The sequence below is a fragment of the Emydura macquarii genome, unplaced genomic scaffold (genome assembly GCF_026122565.2).
Source record: "Emydura macquarii macquarii isolate MOO-44397 ecotype Brisbane River unplaced genomic scaffold, CSIRO-AGI_Emac_v2 contig_2205, whole genome shotgun sequence".
NCBI lineage: Eukaryota > Metazoa > Chordata > Testudines > Chelidae > Emydura > Emydura macquarii.
The window spans coordinates 5,432,776-5,452,772 of NW_027132342.1; the positions used below are offsets into that span (position 1 = coordinate 5,432,776).

Genomic DNA, 19,997 nt, shown 5'->3' on the forward strand with positions numbered 1-19,997 from the left:
CTGGGTTTGGATTTTGGCACAGCAACAGTTTTAACAGGGCACAACAACGCTAAACAACAGTTTGGGACAAGGAAAGAACTGGAATTCCATAACCAGTTCCTACCTAAGGTATTGTAATTCACATTCAGAAACTTAATTTGCTGGATAACCCAGAGTTTGACATGATACTGAGATATGCTGCTAAAACCGTTATGATCTTAGTCCACATACAAACCAGTGGACGCTCAAAGCTTCATCTTGTCACCCAGTGTACAGTATGCATCAATGGTATCTGATTTTCAAAAGATAAGCACATGATAAATAAATGCATAATATAAGTAAGTAATAAGAAGAATTGCTGTGCACCATTGAAATCAAGCACCTTAGAACATGTAAAATGATCCTTTTATGCACAGTATAAATTTTGCATTTGTCTGTTTTTCCCCAGTGCAAATTCCATTTTGGGGGTTAATCTTCAATTTGAATGGTGACACCAAACACACATGTGCACCATGAAGATGATTATAGATTCATTAAGTGGTCTAAGCTAACATGAATACGTTTCATCACAGTTTCATCACTGAGTTCTTTTGCAGTAGTAGCAGCAGAAAGTTACTTACATTTTACTTTTGTTACCCTCTCTTCCCTCCCGCACGTCCGCCCACATTTGGGTTGATGCTGTCTTTTCAGTTTCCATATATTTTCTGTCATTTTTTCCTTTTTTTATTTTAAAGTGGCACTGTTGGTATTAAATATGCAGCTAGATTTTTAAATGATCTATGTTTCTCTTTATGCCTTAGATTTATTAATGTGTGGTTCAGTTCTGACAACTGACACTGTGAATATGGCATCATGGAGTTCTAGGTTGTTGTCTCTTAAGTAACACAGTTTACAAATAAGATGTTTCCTTTTAACTGCTAGTCCTACAAACTCAACTTGAGATCCTAGAATTAAAATGCATTGTTTCTGTCAGGCACTTCTAAAAAGAATTAAAAACGAAGTGTGAAATCATGGTACCACTGATGTCAGCTCGACTTCAGTAGAGCCACGCATTTACACAAAGCTTATAAAGGCCAAATTCTGTCCTCGATGACACCTGTGCAATCTCATTATTGTTAGTGATGGCTGTGCTGTGTTATGGGGTCAGGCAGATGAAACTAAATGGAACTCCATTCCAACTGACCAATTCTGGTGACACGCAAGAAGTCATAGAATCTACTTAGTACGCTGTTAACTATGTTGGCTCTGCACAGCTAACAGGAGTGAAAACAGTAAATCTTATCTTTTTCATTAAATCAGCAGATCTGACTCTCAATACAGGGAGCAGATCTGTGAAGTGATAAAGAGCCATTATTTAAAAGTCACTCTTCTAAGTTGAACATTACTTAAAAACTGACAGAGGTTTGCAAATGGAATTATTATTTTTAATGATTTTTTTCACACTATTTTTAGTGTTTGTTTTCTTCTTGTGTTTCCTTGGATGATGAAACTAAACTGAGTCAGTTCCACTTAGTGTTTATAATCTATTTCACTTTCTAGTTCACCAGTATTACCAAAGTGGTGGAGTTTGGATTCACAGTTCTGCACAGGAACATTTCAATATAAATACATTATTTTCACTGGGGAAAAATACAATTTCATTCATGTAAAATATTTTTAAAACTTAAATTTGGAGCAGAAGATACCTAAGGGTCCTGATATTTAGTAAAAGCTAACCAATAACGAGCCCAGTCCTGTTCCAATTGAAGTGAAATTAGATGAAGATGAGAATCAGAGTGTGTCAAATATTAATGCCTATAGGAAAAAAAAATCAAGCCCAATCTTGCCAATCAAGCCCAAGATTTACAATCTTGTAAATAATCACAGAAGTTGAGTAACTTTACACACATCAGAAGTCCTACAGAAAGCATTGGGGTTCCTCACCTGAGTGAAATCACTCATTTGCACAAGTGGCCATAAACACCAGTGCATCTGCCCCTGAGAAAAACAGACATCTGCCCCTGAGAAACTTCCGATTTAAACAAAAGCTTTGTCTTTAGTCCAAAGGTGCTTCTTGTGTCCAAAGGCATTTCAGTGTTTTCAGTGTTAGGGATAATGTCAGGTTAGAGAGCTGTTTCAAGAGCTCCTTTCATTACCTAAGACAAACAGAGTGGCTTAAGACCAGTTCTTAAGTGTAAATTCTGAATGTCCTTGGTTTATGCTTAGAATAGAGGGAAGCATTATTTTAGTATTTTCAGAAGTAGAGATTTTTGCAGTGCTCAAATACCCGCCTCTTCCACACACACACACACATACATACACAACCAGCTTTCTCCTTAGTATGCAAATACATAATTAAAAGCATTCAACAGATACAGGTGAATAAACCAATAAAGCAAGCTGCTAAAATACATATTCATTAGCTGAGCGTATGTGGAAGTACCCCAAGCAGCTGAGTGGTCCTGGGAAGTTGTAACAGATAAGAATCTAGTAACTGACTTTATGTTAGACATTAGATCTTGTGAATATTCTGCTTCCTCTCCAAGCAGTGAGCTAGTATGGTTAACCAAAATTGTTGAGTAATTGTTCTGTGGTTGAGAACAAAATGCTGAATTAAACTGTTCCCTGCACAATAATTGTATGATTACAGCATTTATGTTGCTGGCCAAAGGAACAGTCATTAGATTTGGAAGACTTACCAAAACCACAGGCACAGGAAAAAAAAATGCAAATCACATGTAAATTGTTCTCTAATACCTATAGTGGCTTAGACATTGAACTAAAAATAGAGTATGTGTATATTTAAGGCAGGCAAACTGGAAAAATGATTGTACATTCAAAAACTACTTCAGTTTCAGAAGAAAGTAACCAAAGATTATTCATTTTCATTATGCCTTTTTCCCTCTTGTGTGATCCTATATCATGTATATTATGAGCATATTTTATTTTATTTTGTGTATGCACTTGTGTTTTTCCCCCACTGCATACCAATCAGATATTGTCTGGGAGTTGTAAGGTGGGATGCACTCCCACACTTAACTAGATCCTGGACGGAGCCAATTCAAAGAGAAGTATGTGAGGGAGGCAGGCAGCAAATGTTTATTTGATTGCCCGAATCCACCAGTAAAATTAAAAATTGATTTATGATGACAGGCCCCCTTGTTAGGTAGATAATTTCCTTCTCCCAACGTGCTGGCCAAACTTAGAAGTTCCAAGGGAAGTCCACTGTTAGTCTTTTGCTTTGTGCTTTTGTTCTACTGTTGCTTGTCCTCATGCTGCCAATCTTAAAAGAAGAGGAGGAGGTTGTCAAAAATAATGTTGGGCAAATGTTTAAGGACAGTTGCTAATTTTGTTCCTGCAATTAAATGGATTTAATATAGGATTTGGATGGCTGGCTACCTGACTGAGCTCAGAAATCAGGTAGTTAGATAGCTAAACTCTAGCACTTGCATCTGCAATTAACCATGCCTCCAATTTATTTGCTATCAGAAATTGTAGGCATAAAATTAGAGGCTGGGTAGAGGCTCATTTAAAAATGTGGCACCAAATATAATTTCTCATAAGCATTCTCCTGTGAGAGGGTTTATGATATCAGAGAAAACATCAGTATGCGGATTTGAGTAGAAGAGTTGTCACATACTTTGCCTTTCTTCTGCAACTTAATTCTATTTTACTTTTAAAATTGAATTGTCAATGGTGAAAATAAACTCTGTTAAAGAACAGTCCCACTGGCAGAGGGGACAGTCAGACTCAAGCCTGAATAGCTGAAAGACTGAAAAGAGGTTTTATTGTGCATTTCCCTGGGCCATAATTAGAGGCTATCCAGCACTAGAAATGTGTTTTCCACAGAGATTTTCAGTAACATTTGGTCTTCATTTTCCTGGCCATTTGTCCATCTTATTTAAGAGCAAGGTTTTTAAGATCATGCAGAAGCATTAAAACTCAGTATAAAATAATAATAAAAAATCATCTTCAGGAAAAAAGTACTTTAAGCTACTGTAACAACTAAAGCCCTGAAACCGATGTCAGTGCAAGCTAGCCACACGCTGAAACGTGTATATGATTTAATAATATAGCGGGGGCATATGGAGCAGGGTTTGATCAGTGGATTTAAGTCTAAGATTTTCTGAGCAGACCCCAGTTCCGTAAAGTCTACCCTCATTAGCCCATAAAGAATGTTTATTTCTTTGTGCTGTGTTAGATTGGCTGTACACCATTTTATCAACTATTCCCCATAAATTTTCCATTTAAAGACATCAGGAGACAGTACAGACTTTTAATATAAGATTAACTTGTATTCTGTGTCCTTAACCAAAATATTATCTCTAGGTAGATAGATAGATTTAATTTTAAGTGAGTGACTTTGATTAGACATTTGTGTTTGTTTATGCCATTGCAGCATTCAGATACTACACAGGTTTTGAATTGCTGCCCACAACATGATATTAAATAACCTCTAATTCTTGCCCACCGCCTACACATTAATTAAAACAAACATGGCAATCTTAACGATACCCCACTTGTCAGAGAGATACTGAAAGAAAAATACATTTTGAAATCGCAGGATTTTATTTGAAAGATCAAATTGCATTATTACTATTCAGAAATGCAGAAAGAAGAAGTCCCCAACTAAAATAACAGTCTTTGAAATTATATTAAAGTTATTGGCATACAAAGAAGAAATAATTTTTTGTAAGACAAAGTTTTAATGGTCTGCTTCTGTGAACAGACTATGTAAACAGGGTTTTTTAAATATCCAGTGTTACGGGAAAAGAAATATTTCAAATTATTTCAAATAGAACTGTGACATGGGGGCATAAAGGGGAGTAAGGGACATAGGAGTGTAAGTTAGGTAGCAGTACCAAAGTGGAAAAAAACTGTAGCTCCCACCACCAGCTGAGGTGGGCAAGAGGAGGTGGAATTGTAGGGGGAATGGACAGAGACTTGATACCAACCCCATCAACTCCCATATGCCACTCTCCAGTTTACTTTGCATTTAACTCCCATTTACATTCCAATGTTCTCCTTTCTTGATGCAGTGGGTGAAGCTGGAGGAAAGAGACTGTAATTGTCTGAGCCACAGTCTTCCTCCTAGATTGCTTCACAGACAGCTCAACAGCATGGTGCTGCATACTCCAGGCAGATCACTGTCTCATAATCTAATCCATAGACACTGATATATTCCTGACTTTTGGGTTTGGCTCTGGATTTTACCCCTGTATCAACCCCTAACACTCTGCTATTCCTCTTCCTCTATAGCAATTTTAAAATCCAATGTCTTCCCTACTGGCACAGTGCCTCCTATTTGGGGCGGGGGGCTAGGGAGGACAAGGGAGGAGAGAGACATATTTATAACAGCTGACCAGGTACATTTTATGGCAATAACTATGCAAAAATTATTATTTGCTGAGAGGTTTAATAAATTCAGCTTAATATGCAAGTGTGGAAAAAACTAGCATTCGGGGAGAAAACCATAATCTTTTACTTTTAATATAGAAGTCTCCATTTGAGTTCACAGAAAAAAACCTAAAAATGTATTTTGTGTTTTTCCACCAGTCTTTCTTGTCCTGGTTAATGATAATGACCCTTTTCCTGCAGCTTTCTGTCTCTTGTAAAATGCTATGATTTGTATAGAGCTGACCACTGTAAATACATTAAGGAAACCAGTAGAATTCTGTGACACTCAACATAGTTTTACTCCCTGACCCTGCACATGCTTAGCTTTAAGTCCATAAGTAGACACATTGAAATCAATAGGTCTTTGTGGGACTGAGCCCTTAATTAGTACAGACACAATATATTACTGAGGATACACTCATGTCATCCAAGGCATGGTTATAGCCAGCCCCTGTCTGCATCCACAAGAAAGGAGCTGTCCCTTTTTTGCATCCTTTTCATAAGCACCAGTCGCAGCTGCAGTCCTTGTGCTAATTTGAATCCAAGGCCACTTCAGAACGGGTGAAGAGAAAGCTGGGACGAGTCACCTCTCTTGGCTAGCAAAGCTTGTCAGCCACATGCCGGTACCACACCGCACAATACCTCCAGGTGCTCTTTTAGAGCAGTACGGCTCCATGTGGTCCCCACTGCTAGGCCTTGCTTCTAGGCATGGTTGATCCCATACTTGATTTGGGTGTAACCATAAACCATTAATATGCGGGATTTCAGGCTCCAACCCTGAATGCATTAAAGCAGTTATACTGTGATCAGAAAAATCCCAGAGTCTAAATATTGTCTTTGTTTTTAATACCTATCACTCCATCCCTAAGAAATTAAAAAAAAAAAAAATTGCCATTTATCACAGATCCCACAAAAGCAATCATATATGCTCCTCCAACTGCCTCTGTGGCAGCAGTTACCTTAACAAACCCTGTTCCCAGAGCTGTTATGACATCAAGCCATAATATTTTTGTGCAAATAGATATGACCTAGTAAAATGTAAGCACAATATAAGTTGAAGAAGTTATTTTAAAACCAAAGAGGCCATGTTAGTTTTAGCTTTATTTAAAACACTGGGGTCTTTCTGTGTTTGTAGATGCAGTGACAAAATCAACAGGGGAAAAAAGAATACATATAAAGCTTCTAAGAGACTAATATGAACAACAGAGGAAAATCTACTTTGTCATCAATGATTCTGTAAGGCATTTATAGCCCCTCCGCCCTTCATCATTGTAATAATTGACACAGTATTTAATAGATCAGCCAATCATAGAAAATAGCCCACGTTTGCAGCTCCAGAAATTATCCTACATGATGTCCTTTCTAACACATCAGGAAATCTTACACCTGCTTTCTTTTCATTGACAAATGGGTCATTGAGTGGCTTACTGCTAGAGTACTCACCCTTGGTCCAGAGCTTATCGGGCAGAGCATTAAACAAGCATCTGGAAATTGTGAACTCCATGCTAGGCTGTGAGACATCATCAGTTATTAGATCATATATTTTCCACTTCCAAGGGAGTCACATTGCACATTAATTCTTGTTGTATTATGACTACATTTGGGAGCAAGTTGCTCTTATCAGTGTATACACAAAGAGAGGGATATACACAGTGTTAAATAATGGAATAATAGCTTTGAGATTCACAAGTTTGTGGCAACCCTGTGACAAGTGATGGCTCTCAGTTGTACTTCTGAGACAACTATTGTAACATAAGCACAACTGTAGGGGGCTCTGGAGCATGCTACCACATGAAAACATTGAAATATAGCATGGGAAAAACAGTATTCTTATGAATTTTAAACCCAACAAAATGAGAAATGGAATGGCCCAAACACTAGACATTGTGTTGCAAAGAGCCTGTCTTGTCCCCACCCAATCCCCATTCAGCAAATGGCTCAGTCAACCGAATGATGGATCCCTTTCTCCTACATGGAGGGAAGAGCCCTGCTCCCGAGCCGTGTCCTAATTAGCAAGGGCTTTTTGAATATGCACTTCAGTCCTCTGCCACGGCTACCAGGCAGTCATCTGAGTACAGAAGCCCTTTCTGAAAGTTCTGTTCCTCCTCGGGAATCTCTCCCACTGGAAGGGGGCCCAGAGAATCTGCAGCAACTAATCCTGCATGAACTCCTCATGTGAAAGAGCTAAAGCATTGATTTAAAACAGCTGCATATTGGAATAAAGGCCAATTTATTTTTCTTTGCTTTGGACATTTTTTCCCCTGAGTGGAGAAGTGACTATGTTGCCCCTGTGGCAGAATTGTCTCTTTAGATAACTTTCATGTTATCTGAATGGCTTGCCCTAGATCATCCAAGATGAAATAAAGTTGTGTTATTGTTTTCCCTGCTGCTGTATATTTTCCATTTACCACATCAAATGTAAGAGAAGAGGCGCTGCACTTTTTTTATGTTATATAAACCAGCATAAATAAATTCACTCCTTCTTCAGTTGTTCTTTTGGAACTAGCCAAGAAAAGTTCCTTGCATGCTAAATCTCCTTTCATTTTGCATCCTTCTAGGAAACAGTGAGCTGTGTGTGGTGGTCCTTTGTGTCCCTATCATAGTCTATTTTTCCCAGCTTCACACCTCCCCCCCCTGTTTTATACCACTCCATCTTATCCTTCTAAATGAGTAATATGGGTCAGTGGCTCCTTTTTTGGAGCATTTCACTGCTCTGTAGCTGGCTAGAGGGGCTGCTGTTTGGCAATGCAAGGCACACTTCCTACACACACACACACACACCCTCAATTAAGGGACTGAGCATGTGCTCACTTTTATAGTACTCAAAAACTTTGCTGAGATGGATACAAGGAATGAAACAAGGATCTCCCACAGGATTGTACAGAGCTCTAGGGCTTCTGGAGTTGGTCCAGTTCACTTTTTTACATGGTCACCGTTTCTGTAAGTCTTTGAAACATTACTTGTTTTGCACTGTCTTTCTGAAGATTTGTTTGCCATGTTTTCTATGTGCCAGGGCACATGCGTTCCAGCTATTGCCTGTTGGGGATAATTCCCATTTTTCAGCAAGCTAATCATTTTTCCACATTATCGCTCCAAAAAAGCTCTCTTATTCTGGAGGCATTACAAAGGTGTGTCTATTTTTTTTCCCTCCCCAAATGGCCCTATTTATTTGTCTTGATCAGCGGCAACATAAGAATATATTTTCCTATGAAAGGTAGCATTACTAGCGAGCAGTTGTAACAGGGAGGCGAGAACGTTGAATGACTCTAGTGATATTTGGGGAGGGTGAATTGTAATAAGTGCTGCCATATATTTAAGTAAGACTCTAATGCCACAAAGGAAAGAATACCATTTAGGACCCACATCATTCCGTGCTGAAGAACTCGCGGTAGATTTGGAAGAAGACATCTCTCCACAAGATCCCCTTTCAGAGATCTACCACATCATCTTGCCTAGGAGCTGGGGAATTTGCCTCTCTGTGGCAAAGGCTGAAGCTCCTCATTCACAAGCTTGCAGAACTCCAGAGACCTACGTGTATGGGGGGAGAGGAGCAGGAAATACATGTGTGGCCCAAACTCCACAAATTTGCATGTCCCCACAGCCCTTTGTCTCTTCTCCATGTTTGTATTCTCATCCCAGCGTGGAACCCAGACCACATGGAGAGGCCTCCTCAGAATAGATAAGATGGTGAGGATGTTGCTGCAGAGGTAGCCAAGTCATCTTTTCACAGATGGAGATTCCCTTCCATGCGTGGATTTGGGGGCTGAGAGGAACGATGTAGGGTCAGGTCAGGAGAACATTTCACTGTCTTATTTTAGAAGTACTGCCAAATAAATGGTAAGGGAAGACTACAGATTGTAGTTGTAAGAGGAAATGCATTTTTATTTCTGCTTAAGATAGATATGGTTGGGGGTAGGGGTAGCCAATATATTCCCCGTTTAAAGGACCAATCTTTAAAATGCCAGGTAGAGTGTTTTCCATCATGAATACTCCCATAAAACCAATGGGACTATTCACAGTAGTAAATATTTCACCAGTAGTAAGCTTTTTTGGAACATTGAGTCCTAATACATTAAATACTTAGCTCCTGAAAACAAATTTTCATATTTATGTCATCTTTATGGTCATTTTCAGTTTACATATCAAATTAAAAATATGTTTAACTCTTGAACCAGCATTGCATAAGAAATGGATCTGTACACAATCTGAAGTTAAAGAGGCAATTCAAGTGTATCTAGTACTCTGAGGAAGTAATATTTGAATTTCACTGATATACTTTATGGCTACATCACAAGAAAAAAACAAGTTAGCCACACTTCTGTATAAAAAAGACATAGTAAAATAAGAAATAATTTAAAGAAAGATGTTTGTAGAACTCTAGAATGGTATTTCTATGAGCAAGAACTTGTGAGAGACTAAAGTAATGAACTATTGTTTAGCATTTTATCTGTCTGTAAAAGATAAACTCCTGCTTCAAGACCCAAATCTGTCATCCTTACTCATATTGAGTAGTACCTTACTCCACAAGTAATACTATTGAAAACATTGGGACCACTTGCTAAGTAAGGTGGTACTTAATGGGATTTGGAGTAGCAGACTCAAATTCTAAATATAAAGTATATGGTTGCCAGAAAATGTAATAAAATATAAACCTTGGAAAGAAGAAAAGTCTATATCAGTAAAGATTTAATGGACAATTGTGAGAATAAAATTAGTGTAAGTATATATAAGAATGAAAAAATAATATCACGTATGTATGCACATATGCATATCTAGATTTGTACATATGTATATCTAGATTTGTAGAAAAGAAGTATGGTCAGATATTACTTGAGAAATATTATGAGCCAGCTAAATGAGGCAAGTGTCCTGTGGGAAAAAAATAATATGTGATCATATAATTAAAGACTGTACCATAATGAATATGCACAAGGGGTCCAAATTAAGGTTGCACAGGCAACCTCAGTTCTGGTATTTCCTAACTTCTGAACGTTTAACTTTTATACCTTAATCTTCTTTTAATGTAGCTTTTGCATGTAATTATTTATATAGTGACCCAATGTGCAAGGCATTTGATTGAACATAAAAAAGAGACATGATCCCTGTCTTGAAGAGCATGCAGTCTAAATGTATATGACTATGTCTACGCTGACGGCGGCAAAGTCGTCGCCATCAGATTGACTTATCTGGATCGACTGAGCGGTCAGTGAAGATCCACTCAGTCAATCCAGAAGTCAATGTTATTAATCCACCCCCGCAAGTGGCGTAGCACTGCGTCAACAGGAACGCGGTTCCCATCGGTGCACTGCAGTGAAGACAGTGCGCAGAAGAGAAACACAGAACTCGACGGGAGTTACACAAATTCTTTGCGTACTTTGTCTAACTCCCGTTGACTGCTGCCGAATCGCGGAGGTAAGTGTAGACCAAGCCTATGGCACAACAGGAGAAAGTAGCTATTTATTGCTCCAGGTAACTGTGATAATCGAGGTGTTTGATCTCTCCTACCTAAATTGAGGGAAAGTATCACAATTACTGTGAAAGAATAAATGCTGAGTTTTTAATTGTGCCCAGTGTGTTCATATACACATCTATATATGAATGTATATATTATACATATGTGAGACAGGAAGTATATAGTTTTGTGGTTAAGATACTGGACTAAAACTTGAGATATTGAACCTTGAGTTCAGTTCCCACCTCTGCAGCAGTCTTCTGGTGAGAACTAGGGCAAATTGCGGAGAGCTGGATTTTTAAAGGTATTTAGGTGCTTAAAGCTGCAGATAGGAACCTATCAGGATTTTTGAAAATTCCTGCAATCATGTAAATAACTTTAAAAATCTGGCCCTTAGGCCATGTCTACGTGTACAGTGCTACAACGGTGTCGCTGTATCGATAGAGCTGTGCCGCTGCACCGTGTCTGGTGAAGACGCTCTGTGCCAACGGGGGGATAGCTTTCCTGTCGGCATAAAAAAACCACCCCCAGGAGTGGCAGTAGCTATGTCAGCAGCAGCTCTCCCACTAACATAGCGCTGTGCACACTAGCGCTTATGTCGGTATAAGTTATGTCACTCAGGCGAGTGGAATATTCACATCCCTGAGCGACATCAGGTTTGTCGACATAGGCGGTAGGATAGACATAACTATAGTCTCTTTATGCCTCAGTTCCCCATCCGCAAAGTAGGAATAATCATATTTTCTTTCACCCTCTCTTATTCTATCTTGTGTATTTAAATTATAAGCTCTGCATGACAGTGATTCTCTTTTACTTTCTGTATTTACAGTTCCTAACACAATTTGACCTTGTCTTGGTTTGGGCAGTAGGATCAATTTTAATAGCATTAATAATAATATGTAGATGGTGTCTGTGTCATAAATTGCATAACCATGTGGTACAAACCCCTCCTGCCTCTCGTACACTCTGTCTACAGCCCATCTCCTCAGGGACTACTTCTAATAATCCAAACTTTTGGGCATCAGATTTCCTTCTTTCATTACAAACATGGGGAACTTCCTCCCAAAATTAACGGTTTGAGGTTCAAGCATGAAAATATCCATGTTGTTGTCCAATGTCTTGCTTATACAATAGTTCAGTATGCCCATATTCTCTCATCCTCTGTTCAATAATATTCCAAGTATATCCTTTGATAACCCTATTAAGTTCCTTTGAGGGGGGGAAGGATATTGCGAAAAAGAAAAAGTATTACGTATTTTATCTTATTTTATTTTATTTTATTTTTGGGTGTAGGGGCCTTTTAGTGGAAACCCAGAGAACTTTGAAAATAAATTAATAAATTATATTAAACGAGGTGGTTTTCCCCCCCTTCGGTTATTTCATGTATTTGTTTTAATTTTTTTTCTCTGTGTGTGTGTCCTCTGCTATAGGAATTGCAAATACTGAAACATTGCATAAAAATACAAAATTTTAATAACGAAACAAACCTTGAAAAGAAGGGTATGTAGAGTGCGGGGGCAGAAAAGGGGATGATTCAGAAGTTCTGAACAACCTGCCCAATTTTAAAATGACGATATTCTCTTCACTCTAATAACTCTGTAATACACAAGCACTTAAGGGTAAATTAAGCAGTTCATGCTAAATGAGCACTAAGGAAACCTTCCTACCATACATACATAGATCTACAAATATTCTATATATTCAGATAGGTTACAATAAAAGTATTTTAGGTATGTTTTAGAGAATTTTTGAAAATGGTATTGGGATTATCTGTTGCATCATAGGTTCTTTCTTTATCACCAGTTCAATGGCATAGTGCACAAAAGGAGAGAAGAAATAGAACTAATATACATTAAGCACCTCTAAAAATAGCCCCCAAAACTTAGTTTTTCTCTGCATTATAAGGGTATAACTTCAATATCCAATATCTCTGGACTTTCCAGGGTAAGAAAAAAGTACCATGAGTCATACTGAAAAGCTAGGACTCTTCTTTCCAAAGGTTTTAAAACTCCCATTTCTAGCCATGTGATATTACATGTATCAGGTTCGTTTTGATGGAGCAATTCTACATTTGGGGATGGAGGGGGAAGAAGGATGCATTTCTCTGGCTGGTTGGTGAGTTTTTTTGGTGCATTATTTTTTAGATGTCTAGTTACAGTTCCTTAGTGGTTTGGAATATTAGAATGAGTGTTGGGACAGATAAATAAATGGGCAGGGTGAAGATGAGACAGGAAAAGATGCCTAACTGCAGTTTATCACATGGCTTTTCAGTTTATCACATGCCTGTACAATCTATCATATAATAAAATAGTAGTTCTTGAATACCTGGAATGTGGTGAGGACACTAAGATGTACTATTATTATAAGGTACATTGCAAAGCCATGTGATAAAATGAGAAATCGTGATGATATTTATATTTCAACCACACCTAGATATCCCACTCAGGATTGGGACTGCATTGTGCTAGATGCTGTAAAAAAATGCATACGAATGTGAAATACTGGCTCAGTGAGATCAATGGGAATTTTGCCACTGACTTCAGTGCGGTCAGGATTTAACCTACAGTCCCTACCCTGAGGAACTTACATCTAAGAAGGGTGGGGACAGAGAGTCACTATCAAGTGTATAGACTTGTTCAAAATTGTTATCTACATATAAACATGTGTATTTACTTTCGTTATCATTATACATCAATAGAACGAAAGGTAAGGTCTGAAACTAGCCCTGATTTGAAGTCAGTTGCACTCGAGCTGTAAATCTTGTATCAAGAAGTTACCAGTGAGATGATTTTTTAACGAAAAATAACCATCTGACAAGTTGTTTTAGACAAATGTGAATAACGAGACATTAACTTAAAAGAAAGAGAAAAAACCTTCAAGAGAAAAAACTGAAAAGGGAGGGTCTGAATTCTCTACTGCTTTAAAAAGTTGTATCTTAGCAACAGTAGGTAACAATAAACATACACTGTATGAAAGTTAAAATGCGGTAGTTAAATGAGGTATAGGAAGGAAGAGTAGGTCAAAATATATGCATTTTATATTGTATCAAGTAGTCTGATTAAAATGAAATAACATTTGCACTTATTTTGGGGAGGAAATGAAGTACAGGTATTAGAGTGGTGCTACATATATTCCAGCTTGGAATGGAAATTACATTGTTTTGACTGGGTTATTTCTGTATCCATGCAAACCATCCTCACTTCTCTGCAGTTCTTGCCTTCTTTATACAACTGCGGTTGTGCCATTTAAAGTCAGAGGGTCCTAAGGCCCTTTGGAGGGTGTAAATTTGGAGGGGTAATTTGAAAAAGAAAATGTGACAGCCAGTTTTGAGAGAAAAAAAGGGCATTTTTCTGGTAGACGTTTTCCTAAATGGGAGGATTTTTTAGTGCCGTGTTTTGCTAGCATTTCAGGCAGTCACTTGGAATCAAGTGCAGACTTGTGCTACGTTGTGGGCTTGGCAATGACAATTTTGTGTATGTGTGTGGTGCTTTGGTTATATTAGCCCTGGAGGCAGAGTTAACACTTGCAATGGGACAAGAGTATTTGCAGTCATCAGAGAACTTTGCAGTCAGCTTCAATAACATCATTCAATTTTTTTGCCTTTTTTTTTTTTAACATTTTTTTTTTTGGCAGCAAAGCTCTTAGCAGAACCATCTGTCTTTCTATTAGTGTTTTTGAGTCCTGTTTTGAAGCTTCTTTGCTTGGCAAAGTCACTTTCATCCTTGGAAACCATTTAAAAAAAAAGTTCCATGGCTTCTTGCCGAAGAAGAGTACTATGCAAAAATTCCACACGGCTGTTCATTTTTGTTCTAAAAGAATACAGTTACTTTGTCTTAAAAAAAAAAAATCAAGGCAGTTCCAGACTGGTTGAATGTAAAGAGGAAGAAATAGCATTTTATATTTCTCCCAAAATCCAAATATGTCTTTCTAACTAACTGCATCAGAATAGCAGCAAGAAGAATAAATTAAAAGTAAAAGTGAATCGAGTTAACAGAGTAATTGGAGCTACATCTAGCATAGCTTCAGTCTTAAGTTCAATCTCCAACTGCAACAATTTCTAACCAATAGGTTTTGTGAGCTATGCCTTACAGGATGTCCCAGGCTGTAAAGATGCAATAACCACACATACAGTCACCACCATTCCTAAAGCTGCATACATCACACCATGAACCAAATTTTAATCTATGACAGCTTATCTATATCTCTTATGCCTCTGTTTCACAATTCTGTGGCAAATCTTGATGACCTATCTTGTAAGGGTTTCCTCAGTCATCCATCCCTTTACTGATTGACCTCCTGAAAGGCAAAGTTTCTTTTATTAGTATAGTTTTTTGTTAAAACCAGTCATTCAGCTAATGACTTAAGTTATGAAATGGTTTGCTCCTCTCCTATATGAGATGGAAAAACAACATCCTGCGCATTTGTAGTAATCAAAAATTGCTCATAAAAATTTGCAAGAAGAATAGTGTTAGCTGTTGTGTTGTGGACAGTTTCCAATTTGGATGATAATTTTCTGCTTTCCTAAAGTTCCCTTCAGTTTCACTTGCAATATAATATTCTTCATTTTCTGCCCTACTGTTTTGTGAGCAAAGTGTTTCAACTGTGTTTGTGGCCATCTCCAAGAATGTCTGTGCATGCGTGTACACGTGTGTGTACGCATGTATGCATACATCCCAACACAGACATCTGTGTCTAATGTTTGCAAAGTATTTAGAATCATTTGGGATGAAAGGTGCTAGGTATACCATTGTGATCTGGCAGCAAAATGTGGACTATTTTACTGTCACACGGAGAAGATAGATAAAACTGCAGTCATGGTTGTTAAGGTATTGTGGTCTAGCAGGGAAAAATTATTGAAATGAAATATAAGTTTGACTTAATTCATGCAATTAATATTGAGTTCTGGGATGTGTGATAATTAACACACAGCTGAACTGTTGATGCTGTTGGAACCCCTCACAACAAAGGAGTATATTCTAGCCTGATGTGGCTACAAAAATAAATAAGCAACTACACAGGCAAGTTCTCCAGAATATTTTCCAGGTTTGATTTTCCTTCTTCTGTTCAGCAGGTTCAAGGTCAGCTGCCTCCATTAATGATTCCAGTGTTCCCTCCAGATCAACGAACCCTAGCAGCAGCCGCTCAGCAAGGATTCCTCCTTCCTCCTGGTTTCAGCTACAAGGCAGGATGCAGTAAGTTCTGTAGATTTTTCCAGTTGGAAGTGGGCGGAGGGCAGAGTTTTAAACCAGGCTGTCCCATATTTTTGCTGAACGAAATCACCAGATCAAAAATGTCATCTCTACTGCCTTAAGGTGACAGCCCCACTAAGCTGAACTTTAGGATTTAGGAACATACAGAATAGTGTAAGAACAGATTTGCCGGAAGACCACAAATCTGTTAACTGATATAATGGCCAAGAACTTCAGAAGTGACTAGTGAATTTGGGTGCCCAACTTGAAGGAGCCTGATTTTCAGAGGGTATGTGCTCAGCCCTTTCTGAATATCTCTTTAAAGTGTGTCAAATTGGGCACTGACAATCACTATTTACTTTTGACATTCAAACATTCAGACTTTTGACAACAGAACAAAACACAAACCAGTGAACATGTGCATCGACACGCACAGATACTCCTCTCTTCATCTAAAGGGGAAGTTGTTTGAAACGGCCCAATAAATTTCAACACTATTGTAGGGAAATATGTTTTTCCTCTAGCAGCCTGCTTGCTTTTTATTAACTAAAGGCCTATTCTACCCTCTTTCTACACACAGAACTCACATTCATCTCAACGGGAGTTCTGTACAAAGATCAAGGATAGCATATGCCTCTCAATTTGATGGACTAATACAAAGCATGAGTATATTTTACAAGAGCCTAAGACTAAAAACCATGTAACATGTACTTTTTTAAAATCTTTGAAAGCTTTATTGTCACTACAGGATCCTGAATTTTTGGCAGTTTTATTTAAGCCTTCCATAGGATCTCTTGTTCCTGTCAACAAGATCAGAATAAATATAGGTTAAAAACAAATCAAGAATCTTCCTTTCATCAAATAGACTTAGCTACAGCTTCAATTCTGTGAACCTGGTTTCATGCATCTGTGCTTATCTAACTCTACTGACATCAGTTTCCTATCTTGTTATCTAAGACTTGCTTGTTTTACCATTCTCTCTCTTTAGTGTGTCTGTTTAGTTTTATTATGTCCGCATCAGTGTATCCATCTGTATCATTGACTAACTCATGAATTCGTTAATTGTTTCTGGTTATGCGGTGCTCACCAGTGGAGCAGTTTATTCAGTTTTGAATGCAAAGGGGCTATCTGACTATCTGGCAAAGGGACTATCATCCCACATTTTTAGAGTCTTTTGTTTTTCTAACTTTATAGATCCAGTATTGGGGTTTCTGTGAACAATGTTCCCTTTCGCTTTGACCATCACCCCTCATCTTAATGTTCTATGGGCTGTTACCACGACTGAGAAATCACTGTTCAAAACAATTCACCTCACTCAGCAGCTGCAGTGCCAAAGCATGGGCTCATTCACTTCTTCCAGTGATTTCGCACCCATTCGTTCTCAGACGGGAGAAGCAGTGATTCACATTACAGAATGTGTAACTGAAAGCAACATTGAATATGAATGCTGCCATAACTGTAGGCCTGGAAAAGGTCAAAAAAACACCCCATTAGACATATTTGGCAGATTAAATTAGTTCTGTGTTAATGCAGTCTGACTTGGAGAGGGTTGTTTTTTTTTTTTTTAACTGTTAGTAAATTAACAGTATGATAGTCACATAGTACTTCACATCCATGAAGTTCATATGACATCACATATTTTTGTAACCTTGGAAATTAAAAAAATTGAACAAAGTTGCTGCTGCTCCTGGCAATAAGGCTTGAAATTAACAGCATGCCAAGGTCTAAGATTGAGCAGAAGCCAGTGGAAAAAGACAGCTCTGTGTTTGCTGATTCCCTGGCATGTTTGACTGAGTTTGAATGAGAAGTTGAGGGGAAGTGATCAGGAGTCCAAAGGATTTGTTTTTCTTTTCAGTCACAATTTAATGTAAACAAAAACATATATTGGCCTAGCTGTCCCTGGAAAACTTGTACCAATGAAAAATATAGCATCCTTGAAAATTATAATATGCTCCCATCAAGTCATTTTTTTTGACAGGCAGTTAAAACAGTTACAACGTTTCTCTCCCCCATTTCTGTCTGTCATCATGGTAAAGACATGGCAGACAACATTTTGGGTAAAATTCTCAAAAGCGCTTAAATGACTAAGGAACTGTCAAAAGTGATCTTGGCACTTTGTAGCCAAAGTCCCATTGACTTTCACATAGACTTAGGGTCCCATTGATCAGATTTTCAGAGTTATTTTTGGCACCTAAACATGCAGATGGGTGCCAAATGGGATTTTCAAAAGGGCCTGAGCAGGTTATGTGCCTTTCTTCCACTGATTTCCATGTTAAGCGTCTAACCTGCATAGGCACTTTTGAAAATCCCACTAAGATCTTACCTGCATCTTTAGGGACCTAAAAATACCTTTGAAAATCTAGCCCCAGGTGCCTAAGTAACTTTTGAAAATGGGACTTAAGTTCCCAAGTCATTTAGGTTCTTTTGAAAATTTTGCTCTTTAAGCCTGGGCCAAAATATGTTCATGACAATTTTACAGGACTGATTTATATACTTCCTAAGTGACAATTATATCATTTACTAGCTTTTGTAACTTACATTTAGGAAAAAAAAACTGCATGAGACTCTTAGTTCTATTGACAAAGAGGTAAGAACCACATGATACCAAGTTTCATATAGGGTTTACCTGCAGATGAGGAATTTGTAGATTTTGAGGGTGAGTTTTATCAAGATAAAAACCCTGGGCTACATTTACAAAAAGGGATTTGTGATTTTGGGTGCCTTGATTAATGCTTGCCAATTTTGAGAAACCTGAGAAGTGCCCAGTTTTCAGAAGGTGCTCTGCCTGTTCTCTGAAGGTCAGGCCTCCATAAAGTCTCTCATGTTGGGGCATCCAAATCAAGGCACCCTAAATCACTAGTCACTTTTTAACTAGTTCCAAAATTCCACATATTGCTAAGAGATCCTTTGTGCTACAAGTAACACCTTAGATTACTGAAACAGGAAGTATTCTGAATATCTTATTCAGTACTACTGTTTATGTTTCATTCAACTCCAACGGCAAGACTAGTCAGGTTAGTTTAACACTCTGTAGTTGGTTTCCCTTTATGGTTTTCTTGGCCAGCAGTAGTGCCTGATTTCCTTGAGATTTATCTTGTCTCCCATTAGCTTTGGTGAGAATTATGTGGTCAAATCCCTCAGCCAACACTTCAAAAATGTATATCCCACAGGACCAAAAGGGCACTTTCTGGAGAAAAAGTCATTTTTTGTGAGAAAAATACTATTTTCTACGTTCTCTTCCCATCTTGACAGTCACTAAAGATCTGCTCTGACATGCTGTTGTGAGAGGAGCTTATCCACTGTAGATTCACTCTCTGATTAGTACTATGTTCTGGTGTGCTGATATATTAATAACAATATGATAATAATTCATTTAATAACTAGTACTTGGATCATTTTTTATCCATGGTTCTCAAAGTGCTTTGCAAAGATAGATAAGTATGATCATTCCTATTTTACATATGGGTAAACTGAGGCAGGAAAAATAAGTGATTTGCCTAAAGTGAGATGGCAGAGCAAATGACAGAGCCTATGTCTCCTGACTTTTAGTTCACTGCAATACCGGTAGCTCTTTTCCTTTTCTTACTAATCGGGAATGGCTTGTTTTGTTATGTTTTTTTAAACAGATGGTTTACATTTCATAATGGACCATTTAAACAAGTTGACACTTCCTCTCCTCTCTCTACAGCATATTGTGTAGTGGTAAAGTTGGCAGAAAGAAGTATAAAGCTCTTGAGCTTGGATTAGGAGCTTCTATTAGTATTGGATTTCTATTAAAATGAAGCAGAGCTCTTGATCCATGATTCTGGTTGCTGTTTGGTCTCCCTACCTAGATGTAATGTGATTGCTTGACATGTTAATGCTATTATGTATAATCAAAGCAGTTGTTCCTTAGTTTAAATTAAAAAAAAAAAAAAGAAGAAGAAGAAGAAGCTGTCAGTGTCCCGTGATGGGAATACACTGTTCATAAATTTCTCCACAAATAGCAGGGCAAGTAATGG

General features: G+C 38.0%; 1 protein-coding gene across 12 annotated transcripts in view; it reads left to right on the forward strand.

Moving 5' to 3' along the window:
• Nucleotides 1-19,997, forward strand: part of SOX5 (SRY-box transcription factor 5) — an 831,751-nt gene that overhangs the window by 689,950 nt on the left and 121,804 nt on the right. For all 12 annotated transcript variants that reach the window (XM_067559200.1, XM_067559203.1, XM_067559201.1 and 9 more), the window contains one exon: nucleotides 15,879-15,999. In XM_067559200.1, the coding sequence (XP_067415301.1) occupies nucleotides 15,879-15,999 (121 nt within the window). The remainder of the gene's footprint in view (nucleotides 1-15,878; nucleotides 16,000-19,997) is intronic.